Source organism: Sprattus sprattus (genome assembly GCF_963457725.1).
Source record: "Sprattus sprattus genome assembly, chromosome: 10".
NCBI classification, from domain to species: domain Eukaryota; kingdom Metazoa; phylum Chordata; class Actinopteri; order Clupeiformes; family Clupeidae; genus Sprattus; species Sprattus sprattus.
This window is the reverse complement of record NC_137908.1, coordinates 12,277,062-12,300,095: the sequence shown is the minus strand read 5'-3', so window position 1 is coordinate 12,300,095 and position 23,034 is coordinate 12,277,062. Positions and strand designations below refer to the sequence as shown.

Below are 23,034 nucleotides of genomic sequence, written 5' to 3'. Positions count from 1 at the left end.
ATGACCCCCCCATCCCACACACACACATATACCCAACCCCCATGGTTTGTTCTGTGGTTTTGACACTTGGAGACCGATCAGGTCATGGTGGGTCATTCTAATAAACACGGAGAGGACATGGAGACACAGAATGGGGTTTTAATGGGAGAACACATCCTGCAGTTGTCAGGAAAGAACCCCCTGGACTGGGCACCAGTTCGTCAGCCCATGTCTCATGAACTCTCACTCTGACTGTCTCGGTGTCTTATTCTTTGTATAGCTTTTTCAAGAAATTACATAATCTTGGGTGCTATTGCATTACACTGAATGCAGATCAATGCATTAATAAAATATGTATTGACATAGAGTTGACTATAGATACATACCATATAGATATATGGTAGATAGGATCTATGTAATCTGGTAAAAAATAAGGATACTAAAAGACATGAATCAGGGAATCTTGCAGAGGTGTAACAGAGAGGGGAAGATGAGTAGCACATTAGATTAAAGGTGGTGGTAGAGAGATGGAGGCACCACACGGTATGGGATGAATCTTACCAGAGCGAGGGCATGTGGAAAGTCATGAAGGTCATTGGAAGCAGAATGCAAGTCGAGAAAAGAAGAAGAACTGGAGGTACATAAACATGGTTCATTCTTCATCGTGCCATGGATGTTAGTGAGTGTTTTCGAAAATCACACAGAAAAGAACTGTTTGAGGAAAAAAACTATTAACATTTGCACACGGATAAGAGCCTATAATCTGCCATCTTTTGGTAGAAACAGAAATTATGCTATGCAGTTTAAAATGTCATTTACAATTTAGCAACCCACTGAAATGGAAAGTCGCCATAGAAACCCCTAATAAATGTTTTAAATAAAGCATTGACTCATCTGGTGCCAATTTAGTAGACAAGACAGCAGCTCTGCCTGGCTGCCTTTTTCTTAGTAAAGGTTGTTCAAATAAGTAAATAAGGATATATAGATCAGATCACTCAATCAATGATTAAGTCGAAGAGCACGTTGCATTGATCTAATTTTCATTTGTCCTTAAACAGGATCTTTCTGATCACCAAGATGAGCCAGTTCAAGCACCAATACAAGGTATGCATCGACTGAATGTTGTCATCTAGTGGTAGAAATGCATAAATTCAGGTGAATTGGATTTGAATGGAAAGTGCCTACATATAGTGCGGGACTATCCGTATGCGCTCACACAACACGGGAGCACTGCGACTTGTTGAGGCAGAAAGGCAGGACACCAAATAGACTCCAGTGTTTATTTTCGCACAAAGACAACCAGTAATATAAACATTATGAAAAGAATCGCTCAGAATCTGGTAAGATGCTGACTGTATCTCTTTTTTAATATGGACTTTTTGATTTTCATGATCTGTATAGCCTGCAAATGTATGCAACATATTGTATAGTCAATTATATTGAGATGAAAGGCTTCGATATTTTCATGCTAGATTATTTTAAAAACACATGTCGCTAACATTAAAAATAATGACTGTTTTCATTTATTTGCAGAGTGTCTGTTAGGATGATACAGAAGCAGAAGACACACTTTGCCGTCAAATTAACTTTTGATATTATTTTTGAACGTCGTGACAAATGCAGCAGGCTGGAGAGCTGCCATCAATGAGCCATTTGCTTCCTAACACTATGTTTTTAAGTAGAAGTCGGAGCAAAGTATCAGCATTTCACATCTGTCATTGTCACAACCAGTTACATGGCTGCAAATTGTCTCGGGTGTTGAGGGACAGATGAATATTAAGAATCACACCGGTACACCAATAGTACAAGAAGCACTTTTGAGCATGATGGAGAACTTCTTAAAAGATGTCAACACATGGACAGTGAACGGTACATGGGTCAATTCAACTTCAGGAAACGAAACGGGAAAAGGAAATTCAAGCGTGAATCCGTTAAAACGGAATGAGGAGGTTGCTAAAGTGGAGGTGACCGTTTTAGTTCTTATCTTGGTGTTCGCTTTGGCTGGGAATTTATGCGTACTTTTGGCCATCCACACCAGCAAACACACCAAGTCAAGGATGTATTACTTCATGAAGCACCTGAGTATCGCTGACCTGGTGGTTGCTATCTTCCAGGTGCTCCCTCAGCTCATTTGGGATATCACCTTCCGCTTCTATGGGCCGGACTTTCTCTGCCGGCTGGTGAAATATCTGCAGGTAGTTGGCATGTTCGCATCGACTTATATGCTTGTGCTGATGTCGATTGACAGATGCCTGGCGATCTGTCAGCCACTCCGCTCTCTGCATCGGAGGAAAGACCGCTTCTATGTAGTTGTCTCATGGGTGCTAAGTCTCCTCTTCAGCATCCCTCAGGTCCACATTTTCTCCCTAAAGGATGTGGGAAACGGGGTCTTTGACTGCTGGGGGGACTTCGTGCAGCCATGGGGTGCCAAGGCTTACATCACGTGGATTAGTCTGACTATTTACATCTGCCCTGTAACCATATTAAGTGTTTGTTACGGAATGATAAGCTTTAAAATCTGGCAGAACTTCAAACTGAAGACAAGGCGCGAGCAATGCATCTCCCTGACACCACGAGCCTCCAAAGGGAGCGCGCTCACCCGCGTCAGCAGCGTTAAGCTCATTTCTAAAGCCAAAATTAGAACTGTTAAAATGACTTTTGTAATCGTTGTATTATATATAATTTGCTGGACACCGTTTTTCTTCGTCCAGATGTGGTCAGCGTGGGACCCAGACGCACCTAGAGAAGGTAGGCCTATAGTTTTGTTTATGAAAGAGCTACTGTAACATGCTTGTACAGAGTAAGCTAGATATTGACATCTTATAAAGAGATGCGCTTTTTCGTTTATAGCTGAGATAAATAATGGTCATAGTTACTAAAACATTTGGACCAATTCTGAAAAGTGTGTTGGCAATCATTAACGTGTTTTCTAAGTAAACGGGCTTTTTTATGCCTCGTTGCTCTTCCCACACGTATTGGAGGCAAGGGGCTTGTCAGGCTTTTGTTGACGCAATGCAGAAAAGTCCATATACTTGTAACTCTCAAAGGATCACATTCATGATCTTCTGTGAATCTGCCTACTGCGTGTCCCGGTGTAATTTTATTTTTGAACTGAATGAAACATCATTAGTTGAAGGTATAATGTATTGGGTTAGACTAAATCATCTCCATCCTGTCACTGCTGTGTGAACTAATCAAAGATAGTTTTATTTGAAGACTCCATGCAGATGCCCCTGACACGTATTACACACAGTAATTTCCTATTGCAAAATTGTATACAATTTGGAATTGTAGCCCCCTCTAAATGGTTTAAGCAGATTTTAAATTAGTTGTCTCTGAATAAAGGTAAAGAATGTCTGAAATATGAGACAAGAACTGTATAAACAGAGCACAGGATGTAAAAAAAAAAAGACCATTTGAGTAAACAACCTGCAATACAGTACAAACATGCATCATAATCATGTCTGTATCATCTGCACATTCTTGAAGCAGTTTCATTTCAGACTTCATAAACAATATTCAGAAAGAGTATCAACCTATAAGTGGTCCTCCCAGAGGAAATGGGAAAGTGGAGTGTGTTAGTGTGTGTGTGTGTGTGTGTGTGTGTGTGTGTGTGTGTGTGTGTGTGTGTGTGTGTGTGTGTGTGTGTGTGTGTATGTATGGGTGGACGACATGAGAGGAGGAGGCCAAAGGTCACATCCCTCTCAGGGAGATCACCGAGGGGACTAAATGTCCCCTAACATCAAAGGAATTCTCCTTTATCTCAATCTGGTTCCAAAGAGTGTCATTTCCTTGTATAAATATATGTGTCTATTGCTTGGACAGCTCTGCCTCTCCTCTGGACAAGTTGGCCCAAGGAAGTACCAGAAAAGTGTAGTGAGTGCCTTAAGTTGCCACATAATCCTCACATCCTGTAGTTAAAGTAGTTGAGTCCTTGAGATCTTTCATGAAGACATCCAAGAAGTAACTCCTTAGTTCTATTTATGTCACAGAGCTCCATTAGCGTCAACTCTTTATGCTTCTGTGATGTCAAGTGCAAGATGAATACCACTGAGATTTCCTCCACTGAAGCAGAGGTCAGGGATTTACCACAAAACAATTTCCACTTGATCTTCTGAAAGCTACAGGGAGTGCAATATCAGCCATAGCCTTTAGCTGTATAGTAACGACACCTGTCTCTCATTTCTGAACTCTCAGGTTTCGGGTAACCAAAGTCCTCCAATATGATGGTAGGGCATTGCATTTACTCAGGGCCTGTCTACTTTTTCTCCACTGTTTGGCTCAGTACCACCCTATCTGTCTGAGGCATGCTGAGTGTCTGAACCGACAGACGTGGAGACAAGAATAGAGTCAGGACACAGTGGCAGTAATTCCTTCAACCACTGTGGTGTCATGGATAAAACGAATCAAAGTGACAATGAGAGGGGTTGATAATTGTCTTTAAAGTTAATGTTAAGAAGTTAATGTCAAGACAGAAGCTTCACGGGGATATATTAAACCCTCTAGAAATACTAAATAACAACAGAAGGTTGTGGGCCAGAAGCCACCACTTGAGTTTGGTTTGCGACCTTTTTCAGCATGGATGTGCCTGTTTTTCCTTTTCCCCTAATTTGCTCTATTTGGAAGAAAGTCAGTTTTCTGACTGCAAGAGTGTTGACTGGATGAATAGCATATTCCCTAGAGCAGAGACTCCCTCGCCTAAGCGACCTTGAGGACACTATTTCCTGTAACTCATTCTAAAACCTGTATAGTTTTAGAGACGAGTTGTCTTGGGCTGCATGTTGAAGCACTGACTTTGCACTATTAAAATGTTTTCACAGCAAAAAGTTTGAAGAAGATAGTAACTTGAACTGCTGCTAGGGCTGTTGGAGAGATACAAGGCACATTTTCTTTATACAAGCCTGCCGCTGATTCTATGCTTTGTTCTCTCTCAGATTTCTGATTTGTATGGCCCACCATGACAGTCGCTAAAATCTCCCAGTATTCTGTGTTACTCTTTAATTGGAATTTTCACACACTTCATTGACAGTTTTACACAAAGTAGCTCAAAGCTTTAGGTCCCCTGAGAACAATGTCAGGGGTGAGTCGCCTCTAAATGGGATGAACTCCAAAGAAGATTCATCTGCTTGCTGAGAAAGCGGCATTAGTCAGTCAGCATGTCCAAAGGGCAGAATGTGGTAGAGGATGCGGGTCAGGATTAATAAGCATTATGACGTGCAATATGGACATGTCACATGTCCTTGGAGAAGTGTAAAGAAGCTGATGATGCAAGTTCACAAATAATGGAAGTGTCCTGTCACGTTTGTCTGTCGGTCTCACTAACTAACAACTGCAGACTGTCAGACTCCCCTCTGTGGACATAAGAGGCTGATGCTTTTATGCTGATGCATGTCTCTGATTTATCTGACAGACCATTACATGGCACCGTGCGCTAATGGAGGTCTTGAGTCTTCTCTACCATGAGGGGAAGAAAATCAAATATGCAAATGTCAGTTTTTCTGTCATATAAAATCATATGTCATCTGCAACGCGCTGAGTCAACCTCTCTATCAAATGAGCCGCACATAACGAAATGCTCTATAAGGCATTCCATTTGAACACTCAGACCTGGAAGAGTCATAAAGCTTAAACCCATAAAATGCAAATTTTTCTAAATGGGGTTAAATATAGTAAAGATACAACTTCTTGGAAACTGTAAAAGGTCACTGCAATCATCATTTATAAATGAAATCACCCCTTGTTCTGTAAACAATGTTAAACGACGAGACATTTGTCTTATAGTATAGAGGGATTGTAATTGTAGTATTCTAGGTTTGGAGAGGAATCCCTATATTCATTCCCTTTCTTTCATGTCCACAAATAGAAATAACGAAAATAAAATTAGGACAGGAACAGAAATTGGAAGGTCATCAACTCAAAGCTTTGTAAATAACCCTATTCTGTTTAGATGACCCCAGCAGAACAACCTTCCTTCTGCTCCCCTGCAGCCATCCATTCATTTGCAATCCTTTTTTGGTGGTTGTTAGCATGTTTTCCAAGGAGGGATATCCAACACAACTGTGGTGGTGATATTACTGCAGCAATAACTAGTTCTAAATGAAAGGTATGAAAGTTGATTAGAAGTATGGGTGACCTACATGTGCCACCAACTCCTTTACTAAGTAGTGAGAGCATTAATGACCGGTGAAAATTTTCAAGGAACACATCTTGACAGATCAATCGATCAGAGTGTGTATTACAATTCTGGTAATTCATTTTACAGAAGGAAATCTCATGAATGTAGATGTTATGAACTTCAATCCAAAATGCAAGGATATTCCTAGTCTCAAGCGAGAGGATTTGCTTTGGACATATGAACATTTTATAAACCTTAATTTGTTTTCAAAATAACAATTTAATGAAAGATGCTTTATAAAGTATGAATATGTCACTTCTCATTAAATCTGAGATATGAGATAGACTAAATGGCAATTTATCTGAAAACAGCTGTAGATGAGGCTTCAATAATCATTAAAGGTTTGGTTTATTTGGTTGACAGTCTGTTTTATTTAAAATATATAATCACATTCATCAGGGAAATGTAGGCGTCAAATATTGTATGGATGTCTCTACATAACCCTTTATCAAAGAGATAATTAGATTTTTTTGTTTCATTCCAGCTCTTCCTTTTATCATTGCCATGCTCCTGGCTAGTCTCAACAGCTGCTGCAACCCGTGGATTTACCTGTTCTTTGCCGGCCACCTGTTCCATGACCTGCTGCGCCGCTGTCTGCGCGTGCCGCCCTGCCACTGTGAGCGGCGGCCAAGCCGCAAGAACACCTACGCCAGCTCCACCTACGTCAGCTCCACCGCCTGCGTCCTCAAGAGCACCGGCAGCCAGAGGAGCCTCACTCAGGCCTCCACCACATAATGTGCCAGCACTGCACTCCCTGGGCTGCCACTCCGACCATGGGGACCTGGGAGAGCCCCTGCCCCTAAGGGTGGAGCGCATTCCTCACACAGTGCTCATAAATCAGGAGGGGTTTCACAGGCTTACCAACAAAGCTAAATAAATACTGTGTTAAAAGCAACATGAATTATTATATTCGAGGCAACAAGAAAGCCTGTTCAAAGCTACAAGAAATGCTATGTTCAAAGCAACAAGTAGGCCTGCTTCCTTGGTAGAAGCGATTTGCTTCTCATCAACGTATAGAAATGTATAGTTTCACAAGCCAGACTTGACTATTGGCATCACTTCTTTCCCATATAGTATCGTGAAGCTAGAATTAATACCATTTCAAAGCATCTTCTACTATATTTGATGAGTGGCACCACTGCTTTCAGGAGAGCAAATTACTTGAAATATGAGATTAACTAAGGGGCACGGTTGGGGAGTAACTAGTTACATGTAACGAAGCTACGCAATTAAATTAAAAATACATTGAATTAAAATCTGTTACTGACAAAATGTAATTAAATTACAGTTACTAATCTAAATGTTGATGATTACAAAGGGATTACATCTGAATATAATCTTTTTGGTAAAAAGCCTTGTCACATTCATTCTTTTGCTTTGCATGTTTTCACTAACTAGGCAGGCTCCATTCATTTGGCAGTATACACTCAAATTGTGAGCATTTTCTTTTAAATTCTTTCCATGCCGTTCGTCTGCCAATCAAATAAAAATGAATTGAGAGTAATTAGATATAATAAGTTGCATTACTTAGATGAAGTAATAAAAATAGATCATGTGATTTATTACATTTTTAACAGGGTAACTTTTAATCTGTAACCTATTACATTTCAAAAATGACCTTCCCAACCCTGCTTATAAGAATAGTGATGAGCTATTAACTACAATAATGATGCAGCAGAAGGGAATCCGGGCAGAATCGCGAAGGGAGGGAGTGTATTTATTTGTCGGTTGAATTTCAAAATGGTTAACCTTTCAACTGACCCCACATCCAACTGGGCTAAAGACTGCCTGCTGTTAACAGAAGGGACTTGTTGACCAAGAAAGAACACAACGAGCACAGTGTGCCACTTACATTTATGTGAAAATTATCAAACTCTTTGATTAGTTACCCTAATTGCTGTTGTCGTGTAAATGAATGCTAACAAAATGCTCAGGCTGAGGCTGTTATTACTGTATAGCTATTCACTACCTGTGACACCTGCCTCTGTGTGTTAAATAAACATTAACCTCCAATCGGCATGAATCATAAGGAGGACATAAGGTGTGTGTGGGTGGTGACCTGAACTGAACTGAACTGAACTGAACTGAACTGAACTGAACTGAACTGAACTGAACTGAACTGAACTGAACTGAACTGAACTGAACTGAACTGAACTGAACTGAACTGAACTGAACTGACCTAAACTGAACTGAACTGAACTGAACTGAACTGAACTGTTTAAACCATCAACACATAAGGGACTGTATACCGTCACAGCTGATGTCTCCGACACTAAAAGAGTTTAATTTTACCATTCAACATGCTTTTGTACAGATCAGTTGAAATGAGCGTTAAGAATACGTAAAGAATGTATGTGAAATTGTATACAGCAAGAGTGCACTAATGGAGATGATCTAAAGCTGCTGTTTGGAACGCGTCTCATTGAAGCAGTGGCACAAGGCCAAGAACAGTCACTGGGTTTCTGGGCCATTAATTATGTGTGCTTGGCCCACTAGTTTGCTTCGTTTGTTTAGTTGTTCGTGTACTCATAACATGCCGTATGTTTTAAGAAGAAACAATGTCAGGTTATGGAAAACATTTTCTCTTGATCAACCTCATCAGCAAAAATGTGGACATTGACATCCTCCCAACCAACAGTTCTCTACAAGCAAACATTTCCAACAGAATCACTGAACCGATGACGGGCGAGGACTTATAAACCACTTTTTCTGGTAGACCCTGAAGCCCCACATGTATTTTTTAAGTAACCACTAGCAGTATAAAGATGCATGCTGAAAATGAGAATACATTTGACCCAGGACCTAGAGAGAACAAACCACATGTGGTGAAATTGATCTCGTGTAACAGCTAAATTTCACATTCCACACACACTTACAGAGAAAGACAACTTCTGCGTGGGGCTTTTCCTTTAAATAATCCAGCTGGGTGCTTTTTTTAGAGGCAGTGGAAAAAATCATGTCCATTATGGTGTTGTTGTGTCACCAGAAAATAATTGCATCTATAAGAAATGTTATTCAGATATATCAGATAAAGGAAGACTGCATAAATTCCATTAAGTTATGACTGAAATACTGTAATGTATGTTTTAAATATATATATATATATATATATTGTAAAATACAAACACAACATGTCTATGGATGTCACAAATGTAAAGATTTAAAAGATTATTCCGACATTTATTAACATTTGTGTTTTGCCACTGATTTAATGCCCTGTCTCTCTGGTGAAACACACAAATGGGTGGTGTGTGTGTGTCTGTGTCTGTGTCTGTGTCTGTGTGTGTGTGTGTGTGTGTGTGTGTGTGTGTGTGTGTGTGTGTGTGTGTGTGTGTGTGTGTGTGTGTGTGTGTGTGTGTGTGTGTGTGTGTGTGTGTGTGTGTGTGCATGCGTACTTGTGTGTGTGCGCATGCGTGTGTGTATGTGTACTCATGTGCATATGTGTGTACCCGCGCATATGTGTGTGTGTGTGTGTGTGTGTTTGTGTTTGTGTTTGTGTGTGTGTGTGTGTGTGTGTGTGTGTGTGTGTGTGTGTGTGTGTGTGTGTGTGTGTGTGTGTGTGTGTTTGTGTGTGTGCAACAAAGGACACAGCAAATACACCTGCTTTCTGCCTGTTTTGTTTAAACATTTGACTTACCAAGCCATGCAGTGCAAGACCAATAACTGTGTTTTACAAAGTGGCATTTCCTTGATGTTATGTTAAACTGTGACTCACTCCCACTGAATGTTATCTATCTATATTAAAAAAGCATCTTTCTGTGTCCTCTGCCTAGTTCATTTATTAAGACAGCAGCCTCCTGCCAAGGGTTAGGCTCCTAAACAAATTAAACCCCCGTTATCACACAGGGAGATACAAATTACGGAGAGAGGAGGTTTAATGCTTCACGACTCAGTCCAGACCACCACCAAACACACAGACAAGAACCTCGACACAGAAAGCCAATTAAACCGATGCTACCGCTAACAGTCCAAAAATAATACCATGATATGACTGCGGCATAAAAAGCGGGTGAACTGTATGCTCCTTGGCATGGCTGAACTGGAAGAGGGAGTCTGCAGGCCCCAGCAGCAGATGCATTAGATAAAGAGACGATTTTCTGTTTTTCTGGGAAATGTAATAACACATCTGAGCTCGATGGATACATTACATCAGTTTGAAGGCACGTACCTAGCGAATTCTTTGTTACACGATCCAGCGAGATACTCCACACTGTTACTTGGCTGAACCCATTGAAACTTCTTGTAAATGTCTCCTCTATATACCTGTCATTGACAGATCACCTAAACAGAGTAAGCCTGGTCGAACTGCATTGGACAACCTTGAGATGTGCCCTGACCACTGACTTACTCATGACACTATCTCCTGCATCTGATCTTTCCTTTGGGCAATAATAACAGGAAAAGTGTCACTACAAAAGAGGTCAGCTCAGGCAAAGAGCTTTGCAATGGTAAGTAAACAGTTCTAAGTAATTACGTGTGGAATGAGGTGATCGTAAATTCATGGGTACAGGCAGATGGTTCCCTTCTATGCCTCTGGTACCAGAGGGGTTCAGATGAATGATCGTGTTTATTATCAGTGGAATCTAAGTCTGGTGTGAAAAGGCGATGAAGGCCATATGGGAGAATGTACAGTTCACCTTTCTCCTTCATGGACTTTAAACAACCGTATGCAGGAATGCACCACTTTTGAGGTGTGCTTTTATAGGCAACTAGGTTTGGATCATACTTACATTCATTTTGATGGTGAATGGACATGCAAATGATATGTAAACACATCTGTCGTTCCCACTTGCCGTCTAGGCTATGTGCTATGTACTAAGTAGTCCCGTGGTCTAGGCTATGTACTATGTAGTTCCATGGTCTAGGCTATGTACTATGTAGTTCCATGGTCTAGGCTATGTACTATGTAGTTATGTGGTCTAGGCTATGTACTAGTTCTGTGATCTGGTTTGGAAACCCTTTGAAAACGTAAGAAAAGTGTGCGTGTGCGCATGCATGTGCGTGTGTGTGCGTGTTTGGTGCGTGCATGCGTCTGCGCGTGCGTGCATGTTTTCAAAGAACCATTTAAGGAAATGGTTCTTTAAAGAATCCTCGTCTGAAGGATTCTTTGTGGAACCAGGAATAGTTCTTTAAGGTATCACCATTTTTCAGTTACAGTTAGCACCTTTTATTTTTCTGTGGGTACAGGTAATGTCAGGTAAATGCTCAATCAGATTTTGATCTAAAAAGGATCAAACCTATTTGATGTAGAAAACAAAGATCCTCAACATCTAAAGCAGTCTGAGCCCTGGAATGAGAATGCTGTTTGTGTAGTCTCTCCTCCAGGAGTCTTCAGCTTTATCTGATTTCAGACAAATATTTGATAGATTAAGGTCTGGGAAGATCTGACAGACTGCAAACTCCTTAGAACAGTCTGTGTCAAAGGATGGAGTAAGACCTCTGTGATACATTTGCAGCCATTTAACCTTAGTTATATTTGGCAGCAATTTAAGTCAAGATACAGTTTACATTTAGACATATAAGATAAAAAATGTACCCATATGGAAAAATATTACAAAGTAATGGCCCCTTTCATATTTGGGTAATATATAAAATATGTATGCTTTATTTATGACCTTCCTTGCGTGTTGAAGGGCATTATTCCATTTTAGTATAAAATGCATATGCAAGCTCTTTAGCACAGATCTATCATGCAAGTATTGTGCATGACAAGTGTGATTCCTTTATGTTTTTTTTTACAGACATTTTCCATATGGGTAAAGTTGAGGACTGATTCAAGTTGACTCCAATCCCATATATGGAAACTGGATGCATATCCAGAAATCTCAAGAGACTCTCCATGACCCTCCATATCATGCGGTCATATCTCTCTCCGCAGGACCACTCGCACGCTCTGAAACATCCTGCCCAGTGATTCACACAGGGGGTCACAGAGGGTGCGTACCCCATGCCCATACACTTGGCCCAGACACTGCGACTCCAGCAGACAGCTGCGTATGCACGGGCCCACCACCCACACGTGGCAGAAAGACAGCATGGCAAACAGCACGCCCCACAGCAGTGCCAGGGGCACACCCAAGAGGGCCGACAGCAGGCGGTAGCACCAGTACTTAGAGACGGTGAAGGCGGTGTAGCTAGCCTTCCAAACTCCGTCCAGGCTGTGGGTTCCGTCCGGCTCAGCGATGACATCGTCAAAGTCCAACTGTGAGGAATTGAGAGTCAGAAGTCAGCTACTGCACCTCAGTCCCTCCAGCATGCTAGAGAAATAGCAGTACACAAAACTAATACCAATAGTACCATGGTGCCATAATGAGCTGGACAACATGGGACTATGCATACTATCTGTCTGGTCTTTTCACATCCCTACTAGCAGAGACAGGCTAGACAATGAATGTCCCCACTTAGCACTAATACAGGCAGAGACACTAACACTACAAGTAAGAAAATGTATTTTACTGCAGAAAAACAGAACTATGTCACTCACACACAGTTTCTGTGCTTTAGATAGCACCCTGGAGTACTGTAGTCAGCCCATAGCCAAGCTAAATGAGGATGGTGGAGATGTTTTACCAAAGACTTTAATCCCCCTAATGAGGTTATATCATAAACACATCACTAACCAACAGGAGATGACTTGTTCTCAGTCTCATTTGTGTTGCTTTGCACTTTAATATTCATTTGGGGTATTCACAGGATATGAAGCTGGCTGAAACAGCAAATGGATCACAGTTAATATTGCGAAGAGAGGCAACCCAGTGGCAACAAGGTAAATCACTATTTATCCAGTAATTAAATTCCTTGTTATGCTGTTACTGTTTTTTTTTTTTTCTTTTTTAATTGCCTTTTGTACATTATACATAAAAATAGACGGTGTGATCATATCCTGCCTGGGGCTTGCCACAGCAACACATCAACATCACAACAAGGCCCTTTTGCATTTTGAAGGTGAGAGCCAATGTGGCCAGTGTCTGATTGTTGTGTGTAGCGTGTTTTATGAAATTGAAAAATCAGTTGGTGTCGGGTTTTGCTCTCTGAGGTTTCAGAAAACATTTTGCGTGTTAGCAGTTTTAAAAAGCTGAAATGTGACAGTTGGACGTCATTATGTGTCAAGTACCTCCCATAACTGACATGACTGTAGTAACCATTTGGCAAAAAGTGACAGACTTACTTATTTCATCTCTAGCTTAGAGTAGATTATTCTGACAGAGAGGAGGAGACACTTTTGAAAAGAACGTTTCCTGATGTGTCCAAACTCTTTACTTCCTAACACCCAAACTTCATCATCACACCAATTCACCCTTTTCTGTCTGCGTCCCAGCGTTTGCAACTCATGTGGACTGAGATAATCTGGCATGAATGTCTTACCCTCACAGCATCTTCATTCAGGCTCTTTGGGTCTCTGTTCACCAGGTTGATCTCTCTGGTGTGGCTGTCAGCTGGGAAGATCCTCTCTGTGGCCTTCCTGTTGCAGTCCTCTGCCATGGGGCCGGCCTGCGTCATGGTTTACTAACAGATGGACTGGATGTTGCTTCTGCTTTTCGTCCCGGTGATTGTGAAGAATGAGGATAGATATGGAGGACGGGAAATGGCAGGTGATATGAGAGCCCTTGTGTTGGCAGACACAGTGTGTTAGTGTGTCAGAGAGAGAGAGAGAGAGAGAGACAGAGAGACAGAGAGAGAGAGAGAGATGATGAGAGAGTCTGCCTGTGTGCCAGAGAGAGACTGAAAGGGAGAGAAGGAGAAAGAGAGAGATACTCCAGGAATGCTGGTCACCCAGCTGTCCTCACAGATAGACTGGTATATCTGTCAAGAGGTGGTATACAGTAACAGTCCCTTGGCACTGACACCCACATGCACACATAGACACACACACACACACACACACACACACACACACACACACACACACACACACACACACACACACACACGTACACACACACACACACATACACACACACACACACACACACAGACACACACACACACAGACACACACACAAACACATAAACACACACATGCACACAAAGGCACACACACACACACACACACACACATGTCATAACTTGCACAGAGATTGTAAGTGTTTCCTAAAAGGGAAAGCATGGCTGTGTTGCATTTCACACTGAGCTGCGAGCCTATGGCTCTAATTACTGCAGATACACAGCCACAGCACAGAGGAAGCCTCATGCTGGAGTGCATTCTGATCCGATCCAGACCCACTCATTCAGACAACCAAACACAGACCCTCCATCACAGGAAATGAATGCTCTGTTGTTGCTAATCACATTTGCCAATCAAAGTAATATTGAATACAGAAAACCTCCATGTACACGTCCAAGTAGAAATAATGACTTTACTGAAAAACAGTGGAAGGAAGCCTTTGTATTTTACGTAAATGTGAATGTGCATTACCAAAAGTGTGGCATTTTTTGTGGTCTGCTTTTCTTCACTGACAAATTCTTTTTAAAAACCTTATCCATGTTCTTTACTTCATTTTGTGTCATAGGCAGACCAAGTGTTTTGAAAGGAACTTCACACCACCAGCGATCTCTGTGTTTGAAAGAACATAGGAGCCCTGGTCCACCTAATTTCACTCCAGGAGGCCTGTACATCTGGTTCTGATGGATAAAATTGTATTTTTTATTTATTTCACTGCTCTCTGAAAGTCCATTTTTGGGGGCATAGAACAGCTTGTGTCAAAATTTGCACTCCATGAGCCTTTTGTGTGTGTGTGTGTGTGTGTGTGTGTGTGTGTGTGTGTGAGAGTGTGTGTTTGTGCATGTGTGTGTGCGTTTTCGTGAGTGAGCGTGTGTATGTGTGTGTGTGACTTTGAGTGAGCATGTGTGTGAGTGTGTGCGTGTGTGTTCCCCTGCTAAGCAACCAGAAAGGACTCCCAGATTAATTGTGAGTATATATAGTAGCGTGATACACCCTAGGGCCCAGGAGGAAGGGTAGGCTGGGTTTATATTCATAACATGGACAAGTGGAAAGCACTTTTCACTCTGAAAGGACACACACTTTCTTTGTGATAAGTGTGTGTGTGTGTGTGTGTGTGTGAGAGAGAGATAGAATGGGGGGGGGGGGTGTGTGTGTTAAAAGGAGATGTTGTGCATATAAGAAAGAGAATAAGAAAAAATATTGATAGGTAGAAAGAAGGGTGGAAGAGAAAGAGAGACAGTCAAGTCAAGACTATAGGATACAACACTAACTCAGTACTGTGTTGTATCACGAAAGTTGTTAGAATGGGTGTCATGATGTATTTGTCTTCAACCTAGAATGTCAAACCCATAATGTGATGGTTATTCATAAGGCACTTCAGACGTGAATACCCAGTTTGACATTTACCAAGTGCTCCCAGTCAAACTGATGTGCTACCTTCTCTTTTCATTTAGACTTCCTCTTCTTCAAAAGATTGATGACCGTCTGTCAGAATAAACAATCCCAAAGTGTTCAGAGACGAGGACAGACTGAGCCAGAGGCCTGTGCTCTAGGGGTGCGGGGGATGCTGACAGGTCTGCTGACTGATGCTTGAGGTTTGGCTTAAGATGGAAAATATGTCTGAAATACGACAGAGGCTTTCAGAGCTCTGGCGTTTTAGCAAAGATTTGCAAATGAGGGAGGAGTTTCAACACTAGCGAGAGTTTCTTTTCACTACTTTGTGTCTCAAATATAGTTTTGAACACACATTTTAGAGCTGATGTAAGTGCTAATTAAGGTAGCTGGCTATACATTCTGAGAGCTTACATAATGAAAAATGATCTATGGAAAATATACCTATAGGACACTCCTAGACCCTATAATCAAACACTTTCAGCATCGTCTGCCTGGATTAACCAATCGGGAAACTTCACATTATGCAAAAGGTCTGGCAGGGCGGGGGAGAAGTCTGCTGAAAGCGGGCAAGAAATTCCAACCAGCACTGGCAGTAATTAGAGCTGGTTTAAGCCTTACGTACAAAATCACATAACACCATACCACCGCACACAGCACAAAGGGAGATGGAGCGCAAAACAAGACACAAAAAAATTTAAATCTGTATTTCCATGTTTTCCTTCCCAGTGTCATTACAAAAAAACCTTGGATTATGGTCCAATTTTCTCCAGTCTCCAATCCATCAACTTGCTCTCCACCCCCAGAGTAAGAATGGCAAACAGCATGTCTCCTCTCTGGTAGGAGCAATCCCACCACGAGTCTTCCCAGATTGACAGACGCCAGCACACACCTCCTCTCTGACTGGTGGACTCCAATGGAGGCGGTTCATAGGTCACCTCCTCACTCCTGCCCCAGACGGACACTGATGCTGCTGTAGCACCTTGCAGCACTCTGTATGACCGGGAGGACAAAGGTGTCCAGCACACTGCTCCACAGGGTCTGCAGCCAGCCCGTATTCAGCAAAGTTATCTTCACACAGGGAGTTAGGAGCCTGGAGACACAAACCATTCACTTTAAAACGTACAGCACAGCAGTGGCACTTTAAACTCTGAAGCTTTTAAGATTGCACTTAAGGCACACACTGGGGCACCCACTTTCATGGTGAGGTGAGCACTGATCAAGCTTTACAGAAACATTTCTAATAATTCATCCCAAGCAGCTCTGCTTTGTTTGTGCCCTTGAGGGGACACCTGCTCCGATGTCCGTGCCCAGTGAAAATATTAATGTGATGGGTCATTTCCTACCACAGGAGAAAAGCACAGGCCGGATGCAGCCACAGATAATCCATCAAGTGTGACATGTGAGACTGTGTACCTTAACTACTCACCAAAAATATTTTGAGAAACCTTTAACATCTCTTCTGCAGTGACACGAAAATATCTTGTAGGTACTACCCATAGATTTGGAGGCTTATAGGGAAAGGCCTACCTCAGCTGTGGTCTGAAACAATGCATTCCACACCACTAACACTGACAAATATGCTTCTCCTCACGGACTGATTTGAATTCTCTAGCTTCTTCATGTGGAAAGCAGAGCATTTAATCCAATAACCATCTAATGCTGGAATGACTAGTGCTAACAGCTTATGCTGTCTGAGGTTTACTGGATCAGACACAACAAAGTGCCGATCAATTAAAAAGACAAAGTAAAAGACTCCCCCAGAATGTGCCATCTGGGCATGGTAATACACTCAACTGCCACAGGATAATTAGGACTAATGCTAGGCTAACAAATTAGTTAATTCTCCAGGCTCTTTCCAGGGAGGCATCAAAATTAGCAGGGTTTTTCCCCCTCACACGCACCAGATGTGGAAGCAGCTGAGGATGCCGAACAGCACGCCGGTGATGAGTGACACAGGTACGGCCAGCAACACTGTTACTATGCGGTAGAACCAGACCCTGGACACCTCAAACAAGGCATGGCTCCAGATCCAAACACGGTCTCCGCTATGCGCAGATTCTGGCTCGGCTATCACGTCTTCAAAGTTCACCTGAAAACATAAAGGTAATACAAACATTGTGCAGAGTATGTAAAAGCCTAAGTCGTTACATTTTGGTGCTGAATTAGGCTTGGTCCTGATGGCAACCAGACTGGCTTTGTGGATACATCTCACATCTGTTGTTTTCTGAGCTTTGCCTTCTCAATGTGTTAGTTAGATAAAGTCCCCTTGTTTTGAACACCCTCAACATTAATCATTCCCATCCTAATTTCAAACAAATTCCTACGAGTTTGTCTCCAGGAACATAATGTAATATAAAATGGACAGCACATAGTATTGCATTGTTTCTAGATGTGTAATTAACTGAGAGTGGTCAGAGTGGTCTGCAACCAACTTACATGACAGTGGCAGCAAAGCTACACTTGTTGCCAATGTGGTTTGTGCATGAACGCTAGTCACAAGAGGAGCAGTGGGTCAAGGCTCATGCTGTGTGTGTGTCAGTTTGAATATGATCACCGTGCTGGTCTGACAGACATCCTAATTCACATCCCAACCTTAACCACATATGTCAGTCTTCTGGTAGCTTCAGTCGGAAATATTTAGCACATCTGCCATCCTGCTCCTGCACCTCCACCTGATATCTATGGTCAATAGAGGGCAGTAAAGCTTAAATATTGAAGCGCCCCTGCTGTAATACAGACTCGCATCCATATAAACTTCTCCCCACCAACATACAACATAACGCTTACAAATATTGATTCCCTAAATAAAATCTCACCAACAGAGACTTTTCCCATATAACAGCTGCTTCTTTTGCTCCCACAACAGACTCTAATGACTCATGTTTCTAATCACTCCCTGCGCTTAACCATCTTTTCCTCAAACATGTGGGTATAACTTCTGGACGACACTTTACACATCAAACTTGATGTACTACTGAGTTATATGTGCTCTTCTGTCTCAGTCTGCCAGATCAACCCCACTACTCTGTCCTGTTTTGTGCTATGAGGCTTACAGGTGAAACTATAGTTCATTTTAGTGTCAGATAAATTCTACGTGTGTACAGCACAGAATACACCAGACCAACAGACCTCACCATACACAGTGTCCTCATCACATCTCCTTTAATGTCACTTTGTTGTGGGCCAGCTGTTGCCTGGACACTGTCAACCACCAGTCCTGATTTCAGATAAGGGTGTAAATGGCCAGAGACCTTACGATTCAATAGTACAATGAGATAGAGTTGACGATTCCATATTTATTACAATTCTTCTGGATGGATTTTAATTTGAAAGTGAACAGATAAGATGTGAAGATGTGTTTTTCTTTATCAACTACATAAGCTTCCTTAACAAGGGACAAACCTTTTGAGTTCTTCCAGAGACCAGAAGTTAATTTGAATATGGTCAACTAGGCATCTGGAACTGCACATTCCTAGATATTATTGCATTAGTAAGCTTTCAGTGGATCGATTTTTGTTAGTTTGATGATTCAAATTGCTTGCATCAAGAATCCCGTTTTGTGATGTATTGTAACACATTGATTTTTCCTTCCTCCCCTACCTTCAAACACTCATTCATCTGCCGTGGGTCTCTCTCATTGATCAAGGGTCTGGTGTCGCTCTGGGTGGAGATGACGTCTTCCTCCTCCTCCTCCTCTTCCTCCTCCAGGACAGTCTCCAGAGGTGTCTTCCAGCTCTGCTGCTGGAGTTGCTGCTGCTGTTGGAAATCCTGCTGCTGTTGTGTGTCGTCCAGATACTCCAGGTCAATGTCCACCTCCTCCCGGTCCACTCCTCTCATCATGGTGCCCCACACTCACACACATACACACACACACACACACACACACAGACACACGCACACAATCACTCACATTCACTACAGGAGAGAGAGAGAAGAAGTGGTGGAGGGATAGAGAGAGAAGGAGAAAGAGAGAGAAGAAAGGGGGACAGCAAGGCAGAAAGAAAAGAGAAAGGGTGAATAGAAAGAGAGGGAGAGGGAATTAGCAAAGTCAACGTCCACACACTGCCGCTCTCTCCTTCTCACGGACGTGTATTCACTTGATCCTGTCCAGCACTTCCACACACACACACACACACACACACACACACACACACACACACACACACACACACACACACACACACACACACACACACACACAGACTGGGGCTGGCAGCCTACACTCTGGTTTGGCAGGCACTGCCCTGGGTTATATTGGGAACCTGACCGTGCCCTGGCTGGAATTTCCAAGCCCTACTCGCAAGGGTGGATCCCAGCCCCCTCTTCTCCGATGCAGACGTTATTAATATCTTAGGGGCAAAGCCCCACATGTGCTCTGTAAATACTCCCATGCTCCTGGGAGACGCACCGAGGAGCCGGTGGGACAAACGGAGAGACCAGCAGACAGGGGAGAGTCTCGGCTCAGAGAGGCTCAAAGTGCTAGAGGCATGAGAATATCTCCTACTGACACTGACTGCAGGTGTGAATCCCGCTGGGAAGCAGTGCGGACTTTACCCTGTTCTTGAAAAAGTAGCGCGCAGGGATTCTATTTGGAAAACCTGGTGCAGAATTAAAGAATTATGTGACTTTTGCATTGCTATTTAATTTAAATATTTGGCAATGCCATTCTGTAATTTTTTTCAAAGTGCTAGAAAGTGAAGTGACAATTCAAACAAGTTGCAGACAGCGTGGAAGTGCACTGATACAGAAGCGCCCCCTTCTGGCCAACACCATTTTTCAAGGTCCAGGGCTTTCATTCTATTCTGTGCAAATAAGCAGAATAGAATGAAAGGATCCTCCGGGACCAATTTCAGTCCTAATCTGTAAACATTTCCTTGCATCTCTTCATGACAGTGCCTTAACACAGACAATAATGACCTGACTCTCATTTCTTCAACACCTGCTATATTGTTGATATATTTGATATAATTGTAGATATTCTATTTATTTCAGTTGTTGGGGGGGGGGGGGGGGGGGGGGGGGGGGTGGGTATTAAGGGTTTTAATGCCTGGGATTGAAATGATAAGTTTTTAATATAAACAGCTCCTGTGCACAAATACAGTGTCAAACATCAACAACATCAACGGGTGAGGGCTTTTTCTGTGAATTTCTCTCCACCTGGGAAGTGCTGGAAATGTACTGGATAGCATCAGCACTGAGATGGAAGGCTGATCTGTGTACAGAGTCAGTGAGCTACGTCAGACCCACTCTCTCCTGGGCTGCCCACCGTCAAGTGCAATGTCGCAACAGGCTTTTACTGGAGCCTACCCCCCAACCGCCCACAACCTTTGGACCCATTAAAGGATCATCCACATGCTGTACATGAGAGCACAGGAGGTCAGCAGCGCATCAAAACATCTGTTTCAAATGAAAGAGTCCCAAAAAAAATGTAATCTAGTTAATTCCGTGTTCTTTAGGATGCTACACATGCTGTCACACATTTTCAGGATTATCCAGAGAACAACAGGCACTGAAGATGTTCTATATTTTGAAATGTGTGTTTTCTTTATTTCAATGATTAATTGTTTTGAATTTTTAGAGTAATATTTCATGCTCAGGAGCATGTCTCTTTGAATGTGTGTGCTAGATGGAGAGAAAGTGAGAAAGAAAGAAAGAGAGAGATGGACCAGAGAGCACAAAAAGGGTGAGAAAGATACAGGTCTGTTGTTGTGGTCCTGTGCCTGATATGGCTGGAGACGTGACTATGTTCAGGTGCTAATGGATAATGGCTCTGTGAGGAGCAGGGACTGTGGAGGTGGCAGATGGCCCTGAGTGTTTGCGCTCGTGGCTTGAGGATGTGGAGACAGAGCACACTGGAACTTTCACCCTCTCACCCTTTCACCTCCGGCACTCCACAAACACGAGGCTTTTACGATGCACTTCTTCAACACCATGCACCTCAGCGCTGTGAAGGAAACAGAAAGGAACAGAATAGCATAGAAATTATAGCATGTGAGAAGCCTGTTTGCAAAAAGGTAGAATTTAATTCAAAACATATAGAACCAACAACACAGGTACAATGACATACCATGTTAACATATGGAACCAACAACACAGGTACAATGACATACCATGTTAACATATGGAACCAACAACACAGGTACAATGCCATACCATGTTAACATATGGAACCAACAACACAGGTACAATGCCATACCATGTTAACATATAGAACCAGCACACAGGTACAATGACATACCATGTTAACATATGGAACCAACAACACAGGTACAATGACATACCATCAGGTACAATGACATGCCATGTCAACATATAGAATCAACACACAGCTACAAGCATCGGAGATGTGCTTTTGCTGAATAATTATTATGCTGAATATGTGTTAAATGCCTTTTGTGCCGCTTTATTGGTGATTTGCAAGCAAGGAAACAGAAAGAGTGTGAAATTATAGTTGGGTGCATCCTTTTCCTTTCCCAGTGCTTTGAACTCCCTGTGCTGCTAGGAGTATCATGTTTCTGTATAATGTAATATGTTGCTTTTGTGTATGTGAGAGGACTGTGCATGTGTTTTGAAGGGGCTGTCTAATTTTCATATTCATATAATGCAGTGCTCTTACTGAGGAACAGGCATGATTGCTTTTGTGTGATTATGTTTTAATGTTAATTTTATTTTATTTTATCTAAAAAAGCGAAATGTAAGTTAATGTGTTATTAAATACCAACAAATCTGCTGTCCCGAAAGCTCGAGTGACTTTGACTTTAAAATAATGTGAATGAAAACTTGTTTTAACAGAGCAACCATGTCTAAGAGAAATGCTTTTTAAACGTAATATAATAGAGAAATAGAGATAGGCAACACCATTGTCAGCTTTATCTCCATGGGAGAGAGCATCTAGAGCAATCACTCTAAGAGCTTGACATAAGAAAATAAATGTTTGGCTTTTCTTATTTACTTGGTATGAATTAGATAAAGATCCAATTACATTTTTGATTTTCTAATGACATCCAATCCAGTGACAAATTAAATCGATTTTCAGAAACTGCTAAAGAGTTCCCCAGCTTGTGCTACTGCATAGAAAATTGCTCACACGAAAAGGTTGTGTTCATGTCGTTATGGTTTTTTTTCCGCCTAGCTGGAGATAAGTTTTAATCTTTCCATCAGTTTTGATGGTAATTCAATCATTTCATAATCTCCTATCCTCATTTACCCCCTCTGTTGGAAATGCAGCTACGTGTCAAACCAAATGTGCTGGACCAAACCCTCATCTTTCTCAGGATCCATCCAAGTGTGTGATATCTTATCACCATAGGCTAAGGTAGTTGGACCTAAGCAATATTTAAGGTGATGTTATATTGTTTAAGGTGATATATAGGTGATATTTAAGCAGTAATATACAAGGGCGTAGGTTTGCATAGGGTTGGTAGGGACTAGTCACGACCAAAGTTTGGGAAAGACAAAAAAGTCCCTACCAATATTTTGTTAATTTGAGAAAAAAATCATTTTGCACAATATATTTGCAAACTCATTCGTATTATTATCAATA

General features: G+C 42.0%; 3 protein-coding genes across 3 annotated transcripts; 1 reads left to right on the top strand and 2 right to left on the bottom strand.

Moving 5' to 3' along the window:
- Nucleotides 1-1,748: 1,748 nt before the first annotated feature.
- On the top strand, nucleotides 1,749-6,889 carry oxtrb (oxytocin receptor b; the record flags this gene model as incomplete). Its single annotated transcript, XM_080845646.1, has 2 exons — nucleotides 1,749-2,727; nucleotides 6,639-6,889. The coding sequence occupies 2 exons, from the start codon at nucleotides 1,749-1,751 to the stop codon at nucleotides 6,887-6,889; spliced, it is 1,230 nt and encodes a 409-aa protein (XP_080701772.1).
- Nucleotides 6,890-12,014: 5,125 nt separating this feature from the next.
- On the bottom strand, nucleotides 12,015-13,654 carry LOC308370744 (caveolin-3-like; the record flags this gene model as incomplete). The annotated part of the gene is made up of 2 exons (XM_080845450.1): nucleotides 12,015-12,356; nucleotides 13,520-13,654. 2 exons carry the CDS (start codon nucleotides 13,652-13,654, stop codon nucleotides 12,015-12,017), a joined length of 477 nt encoding a protein of 158 aa, XP_080701576.1.
- Nucleotides 13,655-15,248: 1,594 nt separating this feature from the next.
- On the bottom strand, nucleotides 15,249-19,622 carry cav4a (caveolin 4a). Its single transcript, XM_080846632.1, has 3 exons — nucleotides 19,092-19,622; nucleotides 17,393-17,580; nucleotides 15,249-16,581 (listed from the first exon to the last, which is right to left on the bottom strand). The coding sequence occupies exons 1-3, from the start codon at nucleotides 19,329-19,331 to the stop codon at nucleotides 16,431-16,433; spliced, it is 579 nt and encodes a 192-aa protein (XP_080702758.1). The 5' UTR covers nucleotides 19,332-19,622; the 3' UTR covers nucleotides 15,249-16,430.
- Between the last annotated feature and the right edge of the window lie 3,412 nt (nucleotides 19,623-23,034).